This window comes from Martes martes, assembly GCF_963455335.1.
Source record: "Martes martes genome assembly, chromosome: 4".
Classification (NCBI taxonomy): Eukaryota; Metazoa; Chordata; class Mammalia; order Carnivora; family Mustelidae; genus Martes; species Martes martes.
The window spans coordinates 90,206,768-90,230,577 of NC_137891.1; the positions used below are offsets into that span (position 1 = coordinate 90,206,768).

Below are 23,810 nucleotides of genomic sequence, written 5' to 3' on the forward strand. Positions count from 1 at the left end.
CTGTCGTTGACATAAGGTCAAGCAAATTAAGCCAGACACAAAACATACATTCTGTATGATTCCATTATATACGTTCAGGAAAAATAAACCTGAGGCAAACAGGGATTGGAATACTGGGTATTCTTCTGGGAGAAGAGTCTTGACTGAGAAGAGGGCAAGAAAAATCTTTCTGGAGTCTGAAAATATCTTGGCCTGGGTGGTAGTTGCATAAATATATACGTATGTACAGTTTTGTATAAAATACACTTAGGATTTGTGCATTTTACTTAGGTAAATTGGACTTCAATAAAAGACATATATAATAACTGACAGAAATGTATATATACCCAATATATAAGTTATATATTTTTTACATCATAAAATGTTAATTGTTATCATATTTGTTTCAGATGTTTAACGATGATACACATATAGTGAAGACTCCTCTATTTCCTCTTGTTCCATTCCCCCTCCTTCTCTTCCTCCCCCTTCCCTTTCCCAGTTACTTGATTTCATACATTTGGTTTGTGGGGATTATTTTATTCTTTAAAAACATCATTATGTGCGATAGCTAATCCATGAAAGAAATATATTTTCAGTGCTGTTGTGTAAAATGTGGGATTGCATAATGACAAACTTAATTATGTGAGTGAGGTGAGCCAGCTGTTGGCTAGCTGGGTAGGAGTTCTGGAGACCTGCTGGATAATCCATCTCTGGCTGGGTCCTGGTGCTACCTGGTGGCACCTTTCTGCTTCAGTACAAATATCTTTGGGTTTGATTCTAGGTTCTGTACATGATCTGGAATTTGCAAGAACCTCACTTCAAATTATCCCTTGCTTTGTATGCCATTACAGAAACTTTGGATCAGCCAAGTACCAGCTGTAGGGACCCAGCTCCTGGTTCTCTGTCTCCTCTTTCTCTATTTTTCTCCACTTTCTCTCCTCCGTGTCCACTTTCTCTGTACTCCTAGAAAAGATTTAAGAACATGGACCTGGTGGATGATGGACAACAATCACCAATCATGTTATATCAGAATCTGTGTTACTGTGGTTATTATAGGGCTTTGCATATAAGAATTGGAAAGGAGGGAGAGAGGCTGTCCACATCTGAGGTTAATAAGACAACCCAAGGAAACTTACTGAAACACTTAACCATTAGGAATTCTGTAACTCAAATGATGTCGAATTAATTCATGCAGAAACATCTGTTATAAATAAAAACCATTGGGGGATGTATTTGAAGAGAAGATCACATTTATAACAGCAAACACACACACCAATAGCCTTTAAAAATTACTACCTGCAAATACTAACGAATATACCCACTCCAGACAGCTTGAGTGGCCACTGATTCCTGAACAATTACAGCTTTAACTCTGCTTCTATTCTTCCCACATGCTGGATAAAAATCATAAATACATCCAACACACCTGCCACCTGGATAAAATTCACTAAGATACTCAAGTCTTTGAACCCATCTCCATTTCACCAAACACACGTGCCAGCTGAGCCCTGCCTAACACCCACTTCCACATACCCACATCTGCCCCCTGTGTGCAGTTTTTTTCCTGCAGCAAAGAGCAGCAACAACTCCATCTTTGACGAGCAGGGGTCCTCCTGGTGGCCTCTGACCCACAGACATTAGCAGAGGTCTGTGCTGAAACTCCAACCCAGAAAAAATCCTATTTTTACACCCTGTTATACACAGAGCACCGACTGTGACTGTGAGTGCCCAGGAATTTAAGAACACCTGGAACATTCACAAAAATCACACATAGATGAAACCATGCTAAAATCTCAGAGTTTCAAACAATCAGTATTATATAGACAGGTATCTCTGAACCTAGCACTATCAAATTAGAATTGGAATAAAAATGTTACCAGCAGCCCTATGTATACAAAGATTTTTTTAATTTATAAATCAGTTATTGATACAAATATAAGTTAGAAGATATTTAGAAAGAGCACAAAATACTTATCAAATAGTACCACTATTTTTTTTTTTAGATTTTGTTTTTTATTTTTAAAGATTTTATTTATTTGAAAGACAGAGAGAGAGAGCATGAGCAGGGGAGTGGGGGTGGAAAGAGGGAAGCAGGTTCCCCACTAATCAGAGAACCCGATCCCTGGGCTGGATCCCAGGACCCTGGGATTGTGACCTGAGCAGAAGGCAGATTCTTAACCGACTGAGCCACCCAGGCCTCCCTAGTACCACTGCTTTTGAAATGCTAATTGTTAAAACATATGGAAAGCAACTCAAGTTTTTTTTTTTTATTAACATATAATATATTATTAGGCCCAGGGGTACAGGTCTGTGAATCGCCAGGTTTACACACTTCATAGCACATACCTTCCCCAATACCCATAACTCCACCATCCTCTCCCTACCCCCCTCCCCCCTGGAAACCCTCAGTTTGTTTTGTGAGATTAAGAGTCTCTTATGATTTGTCTCCCTCCCAAACCCATCTTGTTTCATTTATTCTTTTCCTACCCTCCATGTGGCTTCTCAACTTCCTCATATCAGGGAGATCACATGATAATTGTCTTTCTCTGACTGACTTGTTTCGCTAAGCATAATACCCTCTAGTTCCATCCATGTCACAAATGGCAAGATTTCATTTCTTTTGATGGCTGCATAGTATTCCATTGTATATATATACCACATCTTCTTTTTCCATTCATCTATTGATGGACATCTAGGTTCTTTCCACAGTTTGGCTATTGTGGACATTGCTGCTATAAACATTCGGGTGCACGTGCCCCTTCAGATCACTACATTTATATCTTTAGGGTAAATAACCAGTGGTGCAATTGCTGGGTCGTAGGGTAGCTCTATTTTCAACTTTTTGAGGAACCTCCATGTTGTTTTCCAGAGTGGTTGTACCAGTTTGAATTCCCACCAACAGTGTAGGAGGGTTCCCCTTTCCGCACATCCTTGTCAGCATCTGTCACTTCCTGACTTGTTAATTTTAGCCATTCTGACTGGTGTGAGGTGGTATCTCATTATGGTTTTGATTTGTATTTCCCTAATGCCGAGTGATGTGGTGCACTTTTTCATGTGTTTGTTGGCCATCTAGATGTCTTCTTTGATGAAATGTCTGTTCATGTCCTCTGCCCATTTCTTGATTGGATTATTTGTTCCTTGGGTGTTGAGTTTGATAAGTTCTTTATAGATTTTGGATACTAGCCCTTTATCTGATATGTCATTTGCAAATATCTTCTCCCATTCTGTCAGCTGTCTTTTGGTTTTGTTAACTGTTTCCTTTGCTGTGCAAAAGTTTTTGATCTTGATGAAATCCCAGTAGTTCATTTTTGCCCTTGCTTCTGTTGCCTTTGGCGATGTTCCTAGAAAGAAGTTGCTGAGGCTGAGGTTGAAGAGGTTGCTGCCTGTGTTCTCCTCAAGGATTTTGATGGATTCCTTTCTCACATTGAGGTCCTTCATCCATTTTGAGTCTATTTTTGCATGTGGTGTAAGGAAATGGTCCAGTTTCATTTTTCTGTATGTGGCTGTCCAATTTTCCCAACACCATTTGTTGAAGAGACTGTCTTTTTTCCATTGGATATTCTTTCCTGCTTTGTCAAAGATTAGTTGACCATGGAGTTGAAGGTCTATTTCTGGGCTCTCTATTCTGTGCCATTGATCTATGTGTCTGTTTTTGTGCCAGGACCACACTTTTTTTTTTTCAAAGATTTTACTTGACACACAGAGAGAGATCACAAGTAGGCAGAGGCAGGCAGAGAGAGAGAGAGGGGAGCAGGCTCCCTGCTGAGCAGAGCCCGATGTGGGGCTCGATCCCAGGACCCTGACATCATGACCTGAGTCGAGAGGCAGAGGCTTAACCCACTGAGCCATCCAGGTGCCCCAGTATCATACTGTCTTGATGATGACAGCGTTGTAATAGAGCTTGAAGTCTGGGAATTGTGATGCCACCAACTTTGGCTTTCTTTTTCAATATTCCTCGGGCTATTCGAGGTCTCTTCTGGTTCCATATAAAGTTTAGGATTATTTGTTCCATTTCTTTGAAAAAAAATGGGTGGGATTTTGATAGGGATTGCATTAAATGTGTACATTTCTTTAGGTAGCATAGAAATTTTCACAATATTTGTTCTTCCAATCCATGAGCATGGAACATTTTTCCATTTCTTTGTGTCTTCCTCAATTTCTTTCATGAGTACTTTATGGTTTTCTGAGTATAGATTCTTTGCTTCTTTGGTTAGGTTTATTCCTAGATATCCTATGGTTTTGGGTGCAATTATAAGTGGGATTGACTCCTTAATTTGTCTTTCTTCAGTCTTGTTGTTGGTGTAAAGAAGTGTAACTGATTTCTGTGCATTGATTTTATATCCTGACACTTTACTGAATTCCTGTACAAGCTGTAGCAGATTTGGAGTGGAGTCTTTTGGGTTTTCCACATATAGTATCATACCATCTGCAAAAAGTGATAGTTTGACTTCTTTGCCGATTTGGATGTCTTTAATTTCTTTTTGTTTTTTGATTGCTGAGGCTAGGACTTCTACTACTGTGTTGAAGAACAGTGGTGATAATGGACATCCCTGCCGTGTTCCTGACCTTAGCAGAAAAGCTCTCAGTTTTTCTCCATTGAGAATGATATTCGCGGTGGGCTTTTCATAGATGACTTTGATGATGTTGAGGTATGTACCCTCTATCCCTACACTTTGAAGAGTTTTGATCAGGAACGGATGCTGTATTTTGTCAAATGCTTTTTCAGCATCTACTGTGGAAAGCAACTCAAGTTTTAATGATGAACTTACAAATTTGTTTCCTTTGAAGTTAAGTACACTGCAGATGCCAGCTCTCACACATTCTATCCAGTTTGTTCTGGAATTCCTAGCTCTGGCCAGGAAAAAATGGAAAGTCATTGCTTACAGGCCATTTCTTTAAAAGTCCAAGAAGAAATATAAACAATTAGAAACTGTTGCCATGGGGCGCCTGGGTAGCTCAGTAGGTTAAAGCCTCTGCCTTTGGCTCAGGTCACGATCCCAGGGTCCTGGGATCCAACCCCTCCTTTGCAGGGATCCTGCTTCCTCCTCTCTGTCTCTGCCTGCCTCTCTGCCTCCTTGTGATCTCTGTCAAATAAATAAATAAAATCTTTTTTTTTAAAGAAACTGTTGCCATTAAAGAGGACAAGAGAGAGTTGTTTTGTTTTGTTTTGAACAGAATCTTCCTGTTAGTGATTATTGATTCCAACCAGATGGGTAAAGAAATCACATGCATTCTGGATGTTGGATACAGGAGACTACTAACCCACGTCAGTCAAGAAAAACCCAGATGTTGGGAGCTGTGGGTTTAGGGGCTTCTGTTGACCTAATGACGAACACTGGAAAGAAAAAATGCGTTCGGAAATTCCTTCTGTGCCTCAGTAAGTATCATCCTGAAGGCACGTAGTTCTTATTCCTCATCCCAGCCTCAGACATCTGTGTGAGAGCCAAGTGAGCGCTAACTAGAATTTTGTAATCATGCCTCTCCTGACTGGCAGATCGAATTCCTCAGAGCAGACTGTGTTGGTGATCAGTTCATTGCCTCTCACTTCTGAAATCACCCCTTCCACTTGCTCTGGAAAAACGGCTATGGGACCTTTACGTGTTTGGCCAAATGGCGCTATGTTAAGCTTTATCAGTAGAGGGCGCTGGAGAGATTTTGCAGGAGTAAGAGGTTTTCTTTCCCGGCTCCAGGGACTCCCTGTCAACAACACCCCTGGCATCTATGCTGATGGGAGGAGGGGGAATGCAGGGGAGGGGGGCGGTGCTTTGTAGCGGAATGTATTCGAACAACTTTCCCCAGCGCCCTAGTGAGACACCTTAGACGAGCCCCAGTCCCTTAGATGTTGGGTTTATGGCAAGATCCACCAGAGTGCTAAGGACTTCTCTGCCATTCAGTATCCAAGGCTGTGGCATCTCGCAAGATCTGATCTCAGCCCTAGGAGGAGGCTTAGCTCTTCCTGGATGGCCTATTTTACCCCTCAGGTTTGTAGGTCTACTATACTACTACATCCTATTCTGCTTTATTTCATACAATATTATACCATATCTTATTATATCATTGCATATTTTCTGTATTAAGTATTCTAGCCACAATTCCAATATTCTTTAGAATTCTCTTTACAGTTTACCAGCAAATCTCTCATCCCTCCAATTCCCTGTTCAGATTGATAATTCTCTATATTACATTTCCTTCTTCAACTATGATGTGGATTCTTTCTCCTGACTGAACCCAGACTGATACAGAAGGTAACTTTTGCAAATAAACATCGCAAATAAACATTTCTCTGTGTTGTGCTTAGTTTTATCTTAATATTAACTAGTCAGAAACTTTTAATCTATAAAATTTTTCTTTTCCAAAAGAGACATAATGAGTGAATGATGGCTCTCTCAAAAACCTGGAGCTATTCTTTAAAAAAAAAAATATATATATATATATATATATATATATATACACACATACACATACATGAAGGGACAAATACAATGATGCTATAAAATTTTACAATGTAAGTTAAAAAAATAGTAGTCATATTTAATCTACCAGCATCATCCCTTCGACAATACCTTTATGACTCCAAACTAATCTGTCAGCCTAAAGATTAATGAAAGCATATTTGTCTCATCTCAGAAAACAGACACAAATTTTTAGGTTATTAAAACATTTTTGGGAGAGTGCCTGGGTGGCTCAGTAGGTTAAAGCCTCTGCCTTCGGCTCAGGTCATGATCCCGGGGCTCGATGAAAAAAATTTTTTCATTGTGAAATATAACATACACATAAATGAGCATGAATTTTTAGGATTGGTTTAACAAATATGTACAGCAAACCCAAGTGGTCAAGACATACACTACCAACACCCCTAGCATACTAGAAGCTTCCTGAACCACACCCTGCTACTCCCTCATCCACCCCTGTACAGCCCCTTCTGCTCACCCTAGAAGTAAGATGACAGCTCGTCCTCACCGTTTGGGTAATTATTTCCTTGATTCATTTTGCCAGCAATGCATGTATCCCTAAAAGTAAAGTTCAATTTTGTCTGAGTTTAATCTTTACATTTATTTGTTTTTCTTCATAATATTCATTCATGTGCATATAAATAACTCTTCCCTGTCATCTCCAGTTGCTGCACTCACTGTTGATGGAAATTTGAATTGTTTCCAATTTGGAGAATATTGCTGTTTCCATGTATCCTGGTAAATTCATGCACACATTTCTGTAGGGTATGTATCTGGGAGTGGAACCTGCATATTTTCAACTATATGAGATACTGCTAACCAGTTTTCTAACGTGGTTTTAGCCTATTAAATTCCCTCCAGAAATGTGTCAGAGTTGTTCTCATTCTACACCCTCATCAAAATCTGCTATTGTCAGTAGTTTTAAAATCATTTATTCCGTGGCCCTTCGCGGTCTCCTCCCTCACCCACCACTCATACTACAAATATAACCACGAGTTTGCCTTTCTCCAAGAACTCCAGGGGTTCTGCTCTCACAAGTGTTTTTCTATTCCTACATTCCCTACCCTCCACCCCCCACCCCCACCCCCACGCTGCACACAGGTCCCAAATCCCTCTAGTCCCTGGCATCCAAGGACAAAGAGCAGAAAGAGCCACGGGAGAAAATGAGCTGGAAACTTTCTCTTGCCAGAAGCCAGGCTCTGCCCCAGGTAGGGGTGGGGATTAGATCCTTCACTGCTGATCTCTGGCTCTGCCGCTGCCCGCGAGGCTACATGAGTCTAGCAGAAAGCTGGGAATGGTGTGACAGTGCGGTGCACGCAGTGCTTAGGAAACGTCTAGATGATTCCCACCAATGGAAAACATGAGCTGTGTCCCAGGGAGTACAGAAACAGATGAAACAGCCCAGGATGTAGTAACCCTCGAACAAGATCTCTTTTGTTCTTCCTTTTTCTCTACTCCTCTTTTCTCCAAGCTGCTCACCGCCCTTCTCCATCCCTCGCGCCAAAAGCCCCTCTTTCCTGTTTTATTCTCCAGAGGAGCCAAGCACCTTTCCCTCGGTTCTCCCTCGGTTCTCCCTCGTGCGCGCAACGGCACCGCCCAACGGCACTGCCCAGAAAACGAACTAGATTCATTCAGGCAATGTCAACCAGACCGAGCCTTGGGAGGCTGGGGGCAGGGGGTTCCTGTGTATCCTGCTTTGGGAACTCGGCGCTTTGCACTTCCGCGCCCCTAGCAGCTGCCCTTGGAACCTGACTCACAGGCCAGTTGCTGGGATTGACTCGCTGGGGCCACCCATTCCGGCCATGAGGTCAGGATGGACCTTATTCCCCGAAAGCCATTCGCTCCCCATGATCGTCCTGGTGGCGCTTCTCTTAGACGCTCTTGGCGAGGGTTTAATTTTTCACCCTGAGTGGGGGTTTGAGTCGTATGAAATCATCGTTCCCAAGAAGCTGAGCCTCCGAGGAGGCCCACAGGGTGCCGTCCAGCAAGTGTCCTACCTCCTGCAGGTCAAAGGCAAGAAGTATGTCCTCCACCTCTGGCCCAAGAGATTTCTACTGCCCCGAAATCTAAAGGTTTTCTCCTTCACAAAACAAGAGAGACTCCTGGAGGATCACCCTTACATACCCAGGGACTGCAACTACGGAGGCCTGGTTGAAGGAACTCAGGATTCAGAAGCTACTTTAAGTACATGCACGGGGAGTCTCCGAGGCATATTGAAAATTGATGAGGAACATTACCAAATCGAGCCCCTCCAGGCCTCTTCCAGCTTTGAACATGTCATGTATCTCCTGAAGACAGACGACAAATTTCAGAATCAGACCTGTGGCTTGACTAATGACGACCTAGAAGAGCGGATGAGTCAGACTGAGAATATGGCAAGGCTTAGGGACTCTCCCAGATCCTCTCTCCATCCGAAGTACATGGAAATAGCCCTGGTCTTTGATCACAGGAGATATTTGTTTTCAAATGCCAATGTTTCTCGAATCATACAGGATGCCGTTCTTTTGACTGGGGTTATGGACACCTTCTTTAAAGATCTCAATATGAGGATAATTCTACAAGGTGTTGAAATATGGACAGAGAAGGACAGATTAAATATTCGCCAAATGAGCTCACAAGAACTTCTAAACGCGTTTTTAAAATATCGTACAGCAAACCTTTCTAAGCAGATTTCAGCAGATTGGGCACATTTGTATACTATACATACTTATACTCATTCTCTTGGATGGGCGTATATTGGAGGTGTGTGTAAGGACCAATATAGTGGATCAATAAGTAGTTTTACAAACACAAATATTCTTGAAGCCAGCAGAGTGTCTGCTCATGAACTGGGTCATGGGGTGGGAATGAAACATGATACGCCATATTGTCAGTGTAGAGGTAAGCGCACTTGTATCATGGGCACTGGGAGTAGTGGGTTTAGTAATTGTAGTTATAGCGAATATTTTGATCACGTACAAACAGGAGCAGAATGTCTAAATAATATCCCGGGACTGGGTTATGTGGTGGAGAGATGTGGAAATAAAATTGTGGAAGGCACTGAAGAATGTGATTGTGGTTCAAGAGAGGACTGTAAAAATGACAGGTGTTGCCAACCGGATTGTAAATTCGTGCAAGGTGCCGATTGTAACACCGGGCTTTGCTGTCATAACTGTCGCTTTCGTCCACTTGGGTACATGTGTCGAAAGGAAGATAATGAATGTGACCTTGCAGAGTACTGCAGTGGAATCTCAAATTTCTGCCCAAATGATACTTATAAGCACGATGGAACCCTTTGCAAGCGTAACTCCCGTTGTTTCAAAAAGAGGTGCAATTCCAGATATACACAGTGCCGAACTATTTTTGGAGCTGACGCCAGGGAAGCTCCTGAGCAGTGCTATCAGGCAGTGAATTTAATGGGTGATCAATATGGGAACTGTGGTTTCAGAGGTTACCGTAGATACAAAGCCTGTACCAGGGAAAATGCATTGTGTGGCAGGCTACAGTGTATAAATGTCAAGAGCGTCCCTGATATGCCAGTGCATAGGGCCCTCATCTCTACTCATCTGCGAGCGGAAAATCTCATGTGCTGGGGCGTAGGTTTCCACGAATCCTTGGAGCCCACGGGAATATCTGACATCGGTGTCATAAATGACGGTACCCCCTGTGGTGTTGATCATATCTGTGTTAACAGAACTTGTGTGCATACCTCCACCTTGAAATTTGACTGTTCACCTACGAAGTGCAACCTCCGAGGCGTTTGCAACAATAAGAGAAACTGCCATTGCACCTATGGCTGGGCGCCTCCGTTCTGCGAGGAGGTAGGGTATGGAGGCAGCATTGACAGCGGGCCAGCGAGACAGCTGAAAGAGGATATGCCTGCCCCAGTGCAGGTGGTGTCCATTATGTTAATGCGCCTTATTTTCTTAATCATCTCAGTGATTGCTGTGTTTTCCAGGAGATTGATAGAACAGTATATAACCCCCACAGAGAGAGAAGCAACACCGATTAACATTCAAAATAAATAATCCAAGGCAAAAAATGTCGAGAACCCAAACAAGTAAGTGGGCGATCCACAGCCATTTAATAACACAGAGCTGTATATCGAAAAGTTTCTCATTTAGCCCAACAGCACTTTTGTTATTCTTCCCGTTCTTTTTTCATGTAATTTTCCTTCAAGCTTCGATCGGCAAATAAATGATATTCTTGTTTGGGAAACAAATCAGTGCCTTTTGCTTTTTTAGCATTCCCTTGCTCCTTCATTTGTGATCAAGTTTGGGATATCCTGAAAATCATGGCACAATGGCTTTTCTGAACACTCAAGCTCTGAATATTGCTTTGCAGAATTGCGTTGGTTTTTGCAGTTGAGTCCTGTGGCTCAGAATCCCAGCACACAAAGTGATTGTCTAGACGTCTGTCTCTCTGCTTCCCTCAAGTGATCAGTGAGAACTCTGGGCTTGGGCCCCTGCTGACTGATAAATGTGGACGACCGCTTTTATAAAAAGAAAGCCATCCTTTATAAGGGGTGTCACTCGGGTAATTCTTTTTCCCTGGTCTGGTCATTTTATGGGTCCCTCCAGCTCTGCCGGTGTGTGGTTTGGGGCAATCTCGGTTGGTGAAGGACACTAATCTACCATAACTCTTGCATTTCACCCCAGTCTATAAATGATGACAAACCGTGGCAGTGTCCTGAGGACAAGACTTGTAACAAAGTTCCATGCTTTGGGCTTTTGCTGGCAGGATCCGTTCTTTTGTGAATGTGTGCTGAGGGGACACGTGGTCCTAGGTTTGCCACACCCTTAAGCAGAGCAGAGGAGGGTGAGGAAAGCCTTCCACCACGGACCCCCATGCCTCCCTCCAAATACTCTTGCCCCTTTTCGCGATGCTGAGCGTGGGCGGAATCAATGCTCCCCTCTCGTGTCCAGGGAGGACCTCATCCTTCCCAGACCTGTGTCAGCCCAAGGGTTTGTGGTCTTGCTCTAGGCCGTGCCTTCCCACTGTTGTCTCACCCCCCACCGCGCCCCCCCCCCCCCGCCAACCATGCTCTCCCCTCCCCAAGCACCACTGAAGGCTCATTATCCTCACCCTCCTCCCCTGCCTGTCCCATTCTCTTTTCTTAGCCACACTGTTCTTCTAATTGAAGAGGTTGCAGGAGGCTGGGGGTGGGGAGGGGGTCCCCTTGTACTGTTTGGGGACTGGTTTTTAGTGAGGGGAGAACAAGAAAACCTGACTTTGTGATGATTATAATTCTAACATTTTTTAGGCTTGGCCATCACCAGAAAACATCCTGAGAAAGCAGGGACATTTAGTTGGAATAGTGAAAATGACGGCTGCTGTGTATGGAGAGTTCCCTCCGTGATAGGCAGTGTTCTAAATGCCTCATGCACATTTATGTATTTTCACTCCCGAAAATAACTCTGTGTGGCATATGTTCTTATTCCCCCCTCTCCTAACAGACAAATTAAAGCACGATGCAGAGTAATAATCTGCTCAAGATGACGTAACTAATAAGTAATGGTATTGCTACAAGAAGCATTCTCTATGTGGGCTCTTGAGAAGACAGTGCCATGGCCGTGTGGAGTACTCTAGAAACTGTAGCTGGGTAGCCTTGGTTGATAGTGTTGTTTCAGTCCACTGTCTCCTTGTTCTTGCTGTATTCAAGCAAGAACTGTAACTCCTTTTTCGGGTGAATTTGTCAATTTCTCCATGCAGTTCTATCAGTTTGCATGATGTGCTTTGGAGCTGCTGTCAGGTGCAGAAACTTGGGGGATTCTTACGTCTTCTTGGTGAACTGACCTCTTTATTGATACGAAATGACTATCTGATTCTGGTCATAGGTCTTGCTCGGAAGTCTATCATAGCTGATGTTAATACAGTCACTCCAGCTTCCTTTTGACTACTGTTCATATCGCATACACACCTTTTTCCATTCTTTTATTTGAATATTAGTATCTTCATATTTATGCTGAATTTCTAGTAAGCAACATTTAGTTGTGTCGTTTTTAAGATAAAGTCTGACAATTTCTGCCTTTTGATTAATGTTTTGACCATTCACATTTAATGTGATTATGAAAAGAGCTAGGTTTAAGTCTACTTACTTGCTATTAGTTTTTGGTTTGTCCCTTTTTTCCTTCTTTTTCTTCTTTCTTCTGAATTAAGTTAGTATCTTTTTTTTTTCATAATTCCATTTCATCTCCTTCGGCTATTAGCTATAACTCTTCATTATTTTAATGGTTGTGTTAAGATTTGTAGTATGTATCCTTAACTGATCACAATCTACCTTCTACTGATGTTATGCCACTTCATACACACTACAGGAATCTTGAACTAATATACATCTGTAGTTCCCCTCCTGGCCTTTATGTTATTGCTGCATGTATTTTATTTTTACAAATGCCATAAACTCCACAATAAATTATCATCATTATTATTATTGTTGTTATTATTATTTAAACGTTCAATTATCCTTTAAAAGATTTAAATAATAAAAAGGGTATATATGTGCCCATTTAGTTACCATTTCTGATGCTTTTTCATCTTTTGTGTGGATCCAGTAATCCATCTGGTATTTTCCTTCTGCTCAAAGATTGTTCTTAAATTCTCATTGCACATCTGCTGGTAATGAATTAGTCTAGCTTTTGTATGTGTGAATACATATTTCTTTCCCCTTTTTAAAAAAGATAGCTGTGCTGGGTATAGATTTCTAGGTTGACACTTTTTTGGGGGGTCTTTGAGTATTTAAAGATAAAAACTGTCTTATTGCTTGCATTGTTTCCAGCAAGAAATCTGGTGTTATCGTTACTTTTTTGTTTTCTTGAGAAGTAGTATATCTTTTTTCCTCCTACTTTTTTTTTTAAGATTTTATTTATTTATTTGACAGACAGAGAGATCACAAGTAGGCAGAGAGGCCGGCAGAGAGAGAGGAGGAAGCAGGCTCCCCACGGAGCAGAGATCCCGATGTGGGGCTCGATCCTAGGACCCTGGGATTATGACTCAAGCTAAAGGCAGAGGCTTTAACCCACTGAGCCACCCAGGTGCCCCCCTCCTACTTTTTTTAAAAAAAGATTTTATTTACTTATTTGACAGAAGGAGAGAAAGGGGAGCAACAGAGGGAGAGAGAAAAGCAGGCTCTTCACTGAATAGGAAGCGCAAGGCAGAGCTCGATCCCAGGACCTTGGGACTATGACCTGAGCAGAAGTCAGATGCTAAATTGACTGAGCCAAACAGGCACTCTTGGAGCCTGCCCTCTTTTTTTTAAATTAACCTATAATGTATTATTAGTCTAGGGGTACAGGTCTGTGGATGATCAGGTTTACACACTTCAGAGCACTCACCATAATGCATACCCTCCCCAATGTCCATAACTCAACCACCCTCTCCCTACCTCCCTCCCCCAGCAACCCACAGTTTGTTTTGTGAGATTAAGAGTCTCTTATGGTTTGTGACCCTCCTGATCCCATCCGGTTTTATTTTTTTCCTTCCCTACCCTCCAAACCCCCCACGTTGCCTCTCAAATTCCTCATATCAGGGAGATCATATGATAATTGCCTTTCTCTGATTGACTTATTTTGCTCAGCATAATACCCTCTAGTTCCATCCATGTCATTGCAAATGAAAAGATTTCATTTCTTTTGAGGGCTGCATAGTATTCCATCGTGTGTGTGTGTGTATGTGTATCACATCTTCTTTATCCATTCATCTGTTGATGAACATCTAGATTCTTTCCATAGTTTGGCTATTGTGGATATTGCTGCTATAAACATTCAGGTGCACATGCCCCTTTGGATCACTACATTTGTATCTTTAGGGTAAATACCCTGTAGTGCGATTGCTGGGTCATAGGGTAGCTCTATTTTCAACTTTTTGAAGAACCTCCATGCTGTTTTTCAGAATGGCTGCACCAGTTTGCATTCCCACCAACAGTGTAGGAGGGTTCCCCTTTCTCCACATCCTTGTCAGCATCTGTCATTCCCTGACTTGTTAATTTTAGCCATTCTGACTGATGTGAGGTGGTATCTCATTATGGCTTTGATTTGTATTTCCCTGATGCCAAGTAATGTGGAGCACTTTTTCATGTGTCTGTTGGCCATTTGGATATCTTCCTTGCAGAAATGCCTGTTCATGTCTGCTGCCCATTTCTTCATTGATTATTTGATCTTTGGGTGTTGAGTTTGATAAGTTCTTTATAGATTTTGGATACTAGCCCTTTATCTGATATGTCATTTGCAAATATCTTCTCCCATTGGTTTTGTGGACGGTTTCCTTTGCTGTGCAAAAGTCTTTTGATCTGATGAAGTCCCAATAGTTCATTTTTGTCCTTGCTTCCTTTGCCTTTGGCGATGTTCCTAGAAAGAAGTTGCTGAAGCTGAGGTCGAAGACGTTGCTGCCTGTGTTCTCCTCAAGGATTTTGATGGATTCCTTTCTCACATTGAGGTCCTTCATCCATTTTGAGTCTATTTTTGCATGTGGTGTAAGGAAATGGTCCAGTTTCATTTTTCTGTATGTGGCTGTCCAATTTTCCCAACACCATTTGTTGAAGAGACTGTCTTTTTCCATTGGACATTCTTTCTTGCTTTGTCAAAGATTAGTTGACCATGGAGTTGAGGGTCTATTTCTGGGCTCTCTATTCTGTGCCATTGATCTATGTGTATGTTTTTGTGTCAGTACCATGCTGACTTGATGATGACAGCTTTGTAATAGAGCTTGAAATCTGGAATTGTGATGCCACCAACTTTGGCTTTCTTTTTCTTTTTTTTTTTTTTTTTAAGATTTTATTTATTTGACAGAGAGAGGTCACAAGTAGGCAGAGAGGCAGACAGAGAGAGAGGGGGATGCAGGCTCCCTGCATAGCAGAGAGCCTGATGTGGGACTCGATCCCAGGACCACGAGATCATGACCGGAGCCAAAGGCAGAGGCTCAACCCACTGAGCCACCCAGGCACCCCTGGCTTTCTTTTTCAACATTCCTCTGGCTATTCGAGATCTTTTGTGGTTCCATATAAAGTTTAGAATTATTTGTTCCATTTCTTTGAAAAAAATGGATGGGATTTTGATAGGGATTGCATTAAATGTGTAGATTGCTTTAGGTAGCATAGACATGTTCACAATATTTGTTTTTCCCATCCATGAGCATGGAACATTTTTCCATTTCTTTGTGTCTTCCTCAATTTCTTTCATGAGTACTTTATAGTTTTCTAAGTACAGATTTGTTGCCTCTTTGGTTAGGTTTATTCCTAGATATCTTATGGTTTTGAGTGCAGTTGTACATGGGATCAACTCCTTAATTTGTCTTTCTTCTGTCTTGTTGTTGGTGTAAAGAAGTGTAACTGATTTCTGTGCATTGATTTTATATCCTGACACTTTACTGAATTCCTGTACAAGTTGTAGCAGATTTGGAGTGGAGTCTTTTGGGTTTTCCACATAAAGCCTCATATCATCCACAAAGAGTGATAGTTTAACTTCTTCTTTGCCCATTTGGATGTCTTTAATTTCTTTTTGTTGTTTGATTGCTGAGGCTAGGACTTCCAGTACTATTTGAAGAGCAGTGGTGATAATGGACATCCCTGCCATGTTCCTGACCTTAGCAGAGAAGCTCTCAGTTTTTCTTCATTGAGAATGAATGATATTCACGGTGGGTTTTTCATGGATGGCTTTGATGATATTGAGGTATGTACCCCTATCCCTACACTTTGAAGAGTTTTGATCAAGAAAGGATGCTGTACTTTGTCAAGCGCTTTTTCAGCATCTTTTGAGAGTATCATATGGTTCTTGTCCTTTCTTTCATTAATGTATTGTATCACACTGATTGATTTGCAGATATTGAACCAACCTTGCAGCCCTGGAATAAATCCCACTTGGTCCTGGTGGATAATCCTTTTAACACACTGCTGGATCCTATTGGCTAGTATTTTGGTGAGAATTTTCGCATCAGTGGTCATCAAGGATATTGCTCTGTAATTCTCTTTTTTGATGGGGCCTTTGTCTGGTTTGGGGATCAAGGTAATGCTGGCCTCATAAAATGAGTTTGGAAGTTTCCCTTCCATTTCTGTTTTTTGGAACAGTTTCAGGAGAATAGGTATTAATTCTTCTTTAAATGTTTGGTAGAATTTCCCTGGGAAGCTGTCTGGCCCTGGCCTCTTGTTTGTTTGGAGATTTTTGATGACTGCTTCAATCTCCTTACTGGTTATGGGTCTGTTCAGGTTTTCTGTTTCTTCCTGGTTCAGTTTTGGTAGTTTCTACATCTCTATGGATGCATCCGTTTCTTCCAGATTGTCAAATTTGCTGTCATATATTTGCTCATAATATGTTCTTATAATTGTTTCTATTTCTTTGATGTTGGTTGTGATCTCTCCTCTTTCATTCATGATTTTATTAATTTGGGTCCTTTCTCTTTTCTTTTTGATAAGTCTGGCCAGGGGTTTATCAATCTTATTAATTCTTTCAAAGAACCAGCTCCTAGTTTTGTTGATTTGTTCTACTGTTTTTTTGGTTTCTATTTCATTGATTTCTGCTCTGATCTTAATTATTTCTCTTCTCCTGCTGGGTTTAGGCTTTCTTTGCTCATCTTTCTCTAGCTCCTTGAGGTGTAGGGTTAGGTTGTGTATTTGAGACCTTTCTTGTTTCTTAAGAAAGGCTTATATTGCTATATACTTTCCTCTCAGGACCACCTTTGTTGTGTCCCACAGATTTTGAACTGTTGTGTTTTCATTATCATTTGTTTCCATGAATTTTTTTCAATTTTTCTTTAATTTCCTGGTTGACCCATTCATTCTTTAGAAGGATGTTCTTTAGCCTCCAAGTATTTGTGTTCTTTCCAACTTTCCTCTTGTGATTGAGTTCTAGCTTCAGAGCATTGTGTTCTGAAAATATGCAGGGAATGATTCCAGTCTTTTGGTACTGGTTGAAACCTGATTTGTGACCCAGGAGGTGATCTATTCTGGAGCATGTTCCATGTGCACTAGAGAAGAATGTGTATTCTGTTGCATTGGGATGGAATGTTCTGAATATATCTGTGATGTCCATCTGGTCCAGTGTGTCATTTAAGGCCTCTTTTCCTTATTGATCTTTTGCTTGGATGGTCTGTCCATTTCAGTGAGGGGAGTGGTAAAGTCCCCTACTATTATTGTGTTATTGTTGATGTGTTTCTTTGATTTTGTTATTAATTGGTTTATATAGTCTGCTGCTCCCATGTTAGGGGCATAGATATTTAAAATTGTTAGATCTTCTTGTTGGACAGACCCTTTGAGTATGATATAGTGTCCTTTCTCATCTCTTATTATAGTCTTTGGCTTAAAATCTAATTGATCTGATATAAGGATTGCCACCCCAGCTTTCTTTTGATGTCCATTAGCATGGTACATTGTTTTCCACCCCCTCACTTGAAATCTGGAGGTGTCTTTGGGTCTAAAATGAGTTTCCCATAGACAGTATATAGATGGGTCTTGTTTTTTTAAATTCATTCTAATACTCTGTATCTTTTGATTGGTGCATTTAGCCCATTTACATTCAGGGTAACTATAGAAAGATATGAATTTAGTGCCATTGTATTGCCTATAAGGTGATTGTTACTGTATATTGTCTCTGTTCCTTTCTGGTCTACTACTTTTAGGCTCTCTCTTTGCTTAGAGGACCCCTTTCAATATTTCCTGTTGTGCTGGTTTGGTGTTTACAAATTCTTTTAGTTTTTGTTTGTCCTGGAAGCTTTTTATCTCTCCTTCTATTTTCAATGACAGCCTAGCTGGATATAGTATTCTTGGCTGCATGTTCTTCTCATTTAGTGCTCGGAATATATCATGCCAGTTCTTTCTGGCCTGCCAGGTATTTCTGGATAAGTCTGCTGCCTATCTAATATTTTTACCATTGTATGTTACAGACTTCTTGTTCTAGGCTGCTTTCAGGATTTCTCTTTGTCACTGAGACTAGTAAGTTTTACTACTAGATGGGAGTGTGGACCTATTTTTATTGATTTTGAAGGGGGCTCTCTGTGCCTCCTGGCTTTTGATGCTTGTTCCCTTCCCCAAATTGGGGAAATTCTCTGCAATAATTCTCTCCAATATACCTTCTGCCACCCTATCTTCTTTTTCTGGAATCCCAATTATTCTAATATTGTTTCATCTTAACATATCACTTATCTCTCAAATTCTCCCCTCATGGTCCAGTATTTGTTTGTCTCTCTTTTGCTCAGCTTCTTTATTCTCCATCATTTGGTCTTCTGTATCACTAATTCTCTCTTCTGCCTCATTTATCCTAGCAGGTAGAGCCTCCAGTTTTGATTGCATCTCATTAATAGCTTTTTTTTTTTTTATTTCAGCTTGGTTAGGTTTTAGTTCTTTTATTTCTCCAGAAAGGGCTTTTATTTCTCCAGACAGGGTTTCTCTAACATCTTCCATACCTTTTTTGAGCCCAGCTAGCACCTTGAGAATCATCATTCTGAACTCCAGATCTGACATATTACCAATGTCCATATTGATTAGGTCCCTAGCCTTTGGTACTGTCTCTTGTTCTTTTTTTTACGGTGAGTTTTTCCGCCTTGTCATTTTATCCAGATAAGAATATATGAACAAGAGAATAAAATACTAAAAGGGTAGGAAAGACCCCAGAAAAATGTACAGTAACCAAATCAGAAGAGACCCCCAAATCAGGGGGGAGAAGAAAGGGGGTAAAATGAAGTAAAATTTTTTTAAAAAATTAAAAAATACATATATATATTAGACTGATGAATGGAATAGAGCCACCCACTTGATTTTAGATGTATTTTGGTCTCTTAGAAGAAACTACCTCCTGAAATTTTAAAGAAAGAAAAACTTTTATATATATATATATATATATATATATATATATATACACAAAAAAAAATAAGGTTAAGAATGATGAAAGGATAGAATATAATTGTAAAGATGAAAAAATTTTTAAAAATTCTAAAAAAGGAATTGATAAGATATGTTGGCTGGAAAAATAAAGAAAAAGAAAGTGGAGAGAATTTGCTCAGGCTGGAGCCTAGAACAAAGCCCTGTGCTAGATTTAGGGTATAATTTGATATATTAGAAGAAATTGTATCCCAGAATTTTTTAGAAGAAAAAACCCTATATGTGTACAAAAAATAAAATTAGATACAATGAAGGATAAAATATGACTATAATAATGAAGGTTTAAAAAGTTTTTTTTTAGAAAGGTATTATTAAGATAAACTAGTTAAAACATGTTAAAAGAGGAAAGAAGGAAAGTTTTAAAAAATTAGAATAAGAAAAAAATGAAATTAAGAAAATTTAATTAACTTTGCAAGACTAAAGAATATTGGGGAGAAAGCCATGAATTCCATGCTTTGCTTTCCCCTCCTCTGGAATTCCGCTTTTCTCCGTGATCAGTAAGCTTGATCTTGGCTGGATGTACTTGCTAATCTTCTGGGGGAGGGGCCTATTGTAGTGATTCTCAAATGTCTTTATCCAAGGCCAAATTGCACTGCCCTTGCCAGGGATGGGGCTAAGTAATCTGCTTGGTTCACTCTCAGGAGGTTTTGTTCCCTGAACACTTTCCATAGAGCTCTGGAGGACAGGAATGAAAATGGTAGCCTCCCAATCTCCGGCCTGGAGGAGTCGAGAGCTCAGGGCCCCACTCCTCAGTGTGCCCTCAGACAAAAGCAGTCAAACACTCATCAATCACTCCTGTATCCCTGGTCTCCGGCCACACTCCGAACTCACCCGGCCTGTGATCTAATGTTTCTATCTCTGGCACACAGCCCCCTTTGGAGTCTCCAAACCCAGCAGATCCTGCTGCTCTGCTCTTCCAGCGGATGAAGGTGGGTCTCCCTGGATCTGCCACTTGAGGGTTCCCTGCTCAAAGAACAGTGGTCCGACTGTGCCACAGATCACAGTTTAAGGTAACCCCGAGCTGAGAGCTCACTCCTCAGCTCTGTCTCTGTAGTCGGCTTCCCCGCTCCAATACCTGAAAGCTCTGGTACACTCAGACACCGCCGATCCTCCTGTGACCTCGTGGGACCTGAGACCACACTCTCTCTGCGAGGGCTCCACCCCTGCTTAGCCTCTGGAGTGATGCCCTCAGTGGAGCAGACTTTTACAAGTTCAAATTTTGTGCTCCCTTCCTCCACCACTTGCCGGGAGCAGCCCCCCACCCCCGTGGTCTATCTTCCTGTTGCTTCAGATTCACTTCTCCACACATTCTACCTTTCAGAAAGCAGTCAATTTTCTGTTTCTAGAAATGCTGCTCTTCTCCTCTTCAATCTCCTGTTGGGTTTATAGGCATTCAGAATGATTTGATAACTATCTAGTTGAACTCCTGTGACCTGAGGTCATCTCAGTCTGTTACTCCTCTGCCATCTTGACTCCTCCCCTCTCTCCTACTTAAAATGTGCTCTTCATCGTTATTTTTAGTAGTCTGATGATGATGGTTCTTCATGTAATTTTTTCCTGTTTCTAATAATAGAGTATGTACAGATGCTTGGATCTGTGTGTTTATAGTTTTTATTATGCTTGGAAAGTTTGTGGCTATTATTAAGTAGTTTTGTGCCTCCCTCTCCTTCAGGGACCCTCATTATCCATATATTAGTGCAGCTGAAGTTATCTCACTTTTCTCCCCATGCTTTTCTTCCCATTCTTTCTTTCTCTCAGTGTTTCCTTTTGGATGTCTTTCACTAGGCCTCATATTTGCTAATTATTTTCTTCTGCACTGTCTAATCTGCTACTAAGCTTAGCTGGGATTTTTTTCTATCTTGGACATTATAGTATTCATTCCTAAAAGTTGGATTTGGGTCTTTTTTATTCCTTCCATTTGTATTTTTAACTTTTTGAACTTATGGAATATAGTTATAATAACTACTTTAAAAAAAAGATTTGATTTGTTTATTTGTCAAAGAGAGAGAGAGAGTGCATAGAAGCAGGCAGAGTGGCAGGCAGAGAGAGGGGGAAGCAGGCTCCCCACCAAGCAAGGAGCCCAATGTGGGACTCCATCCCAGGACCCCAGGATCATGACCTGAGCTGAAGGCAGAGGCTTAACCCACTGAGCCACCCAGGCCTCCCTATAATAACAGTTTTAGTGCTGTTCTCTGCTAATTCTAACATCCGTATCAATCTGGGTCAGTTTCAAATGATTGATTTGTATCCTTATTGTTGGCCCTATTTTCCTTCCTCTTCAAATGCAGAGTAATATTTTGATGGTATATTTACTTTGTTGGTTGCTGAATAGTTTTTATCTGCTAGAAATTTTGGACTTTGTTCAGCAATGCAGGTAGGTTACTTAGAAACAATTTGATTCTTTCAGGTCTTGATTTAATTATTTGTTAAGTTGTCTAGAACAGTGATCATTCTACTGCTAATTATTTCCAGCTACCTCCCTGAGTCATCTTCCCAATTCCCTGTTAATTATAAGTTGTCCCACTCTGGTTGTTGGGAATAGGTCTATTCTCAGCCCTTCGTGGGTAGCAGGCACTGTTCCCTTTAATCCTATTCTATCTTGACTTTTGGATAGTTTTCAGTACTCTGGGGAATATTAGAGGTAATTCCTCTGAAGTTTTTCATTATTTTCTTTTTGGAGATCTTGCCTGAGATTCTGTCTTATGGATTATATCTACTTTGACCTCCTTAAACTCTCAGCTCAAAAGGGTCTGCTGGGCTCCTCTTCAGTTTTCCCTCCTGTGACAGGCTTGAAAACTCTCCTAAGACAGTACATTTGGGACAGTAGTTCAGGGATGACTATCCTCCTTGGCCTGATGCCCTATGTCTTGAAAAGGTTCATTCCAGTGTTTTGTCTGCCTTTTTAGTTGTTTCAGGAAGTAAAGCATATCTAACCATTGTTACTTAGTCTTGGTCACTGTACCATGTTTTAAAGAAATAAAAGTTGGAAAATATCAGTCTAGATTTTGAATACAGAAATTTACAAAATACAGAGAGAGCAATAGCCACAATCAGGTTGAAACCATAAGTTAAAGAACCCTTTAAATCTTGTTTTAAAAAGCATCATACCAGGGGTGCCTGAGTGGCTCAGTGGGTTGAGACCTCTGCCTTCAGCTCAGGTTGTGGTCCTGGGGTCCTGGGATTGAACCCTGCATCGGGCTCTCTGCTCAGCAGGTAGCCTGCTTCCTCCTCTCTCTCTGCCTGACTCTCTGCCTACTTGTGATCTCTGTCTGTCAAATAAATAAATTTAATTAAAACAATTTAAAAAAATCATACCAGGTACAACAACAGGTTCTGTTTGACCCAAGATGAAGGGCATGCAAACTCCATTATCCCTCCCTGCCCCAAGAGCTGAGCAGATGCTTCTGGGTAGTCGTAGTGACTTTAGGAGCATGTTAGTCTTGATAATTTCTCCTATATCAAAGATCCTCCAAAGAAAATATGAACAATGATTATAACATGGCTTCATGCAGAGTACTGTGTTCCTCATTGCTTATTATGAGTTGACTTTACTTTTGAAACTCTCTATTGAATTCTTCAGTTTAGTCATTGTGTTTTTCAACTCTAGACTTTCCAGGGTTGTGGTTTTTTGAAAAGATGATTTGTTTTTCTTTGTGGAAGTTATCATTTTGTTCAGGAATTATATACTTAATTTTGTCGAGTTGTCTGTCTGTGTGTTCTTATAGTTGACTAAACTTCTTTAAGAGAATTATTCTGAATTCTTTGCCTGAAAGTTCATAGAGCTCCATTTCTTTAGGGTCAGCTGTTGGAGTTTTGTCAGTTTCCTTTGGTGGTGTCATATTTGCCTGATTGTGTGTGTGTGTGATCCTTGAGTCCCTATATTGGTATTTGTTAATTTGAGTAAGCGGTCTCCTTTTCCAGACTTTACAGGTTTGCTTTGGCAGGGACAATTCTTTACTAGTCAGCTTACTTTGGGTATTCAGACATATCTACTGGTAACATCCTTGGGGTTACCATCTTGGTTACTATTTTGGGACAAGGCTAATGTCCAAGCTCTGATGTCAGGTCAGGGGCATGTACTGCTGGCTGAGAACATTTAGATAAGGCTGTTCCTTGGTTCCCTGACCTAGCAAGGCTAAAGGATGGGCTCCATGATTGCCTAGCTTCTCAGGTCAGGTTTACTAGATGGCTATGAATGAGTACTATATGTAGTATTTGGTGGGAATATGAATTAGCTTCTCAGCCCTGGTGAGGAAGCAGAACAGGACCCAGGGCCTGTACAGGTTGTTTGAGTACCCAAATAAGGCAAGAGTATGAGCTGAATTCCCTGGCTAGGTAAGGACACTGATTTTTCCCAGCAGATGGGGAAAGCCAGGGGCTGTGTTCTCTGGTCAAGGATGACTGTAAGCAGCACTCTTGGATGGGCTACACAGCTTTCTGTGTGTTCTGGTTAGATTCCCCGGTCAGACAGGCTGAAGACTGTAATCAGCAATGAGTGGGGCAATGAATCAGTTTCCCTGCCAGGGTGTAGC

General features: G+C 41.1%; 1 protein-coding gene across 1 annotated transcript; it reads left to right on the plus strand.

The window, feature by feature from the left end:
• Nucleotides 1-8,236: 8,236 nt before the first annotated feature.
• On the plus strand, nt 8,237-10,441 carry ADAM30 (ADAM metallopeptidase domain 30; the record flags this gene model as incomplete). Its single annotated transcript, XM_080801658.1, has 1 exon — nt 8,237-10,441. The coding sequence occupies one exon, from the start codon at nt 8,237-8,239 to the stop codon at nt 10,439-10,441; it is 2,205 nt and encodes a 734-aa protein (XP_080657784.1).
• Between the last annotated feature and the right edge of the window lie 13,369 nt (nt 10,442-23,810).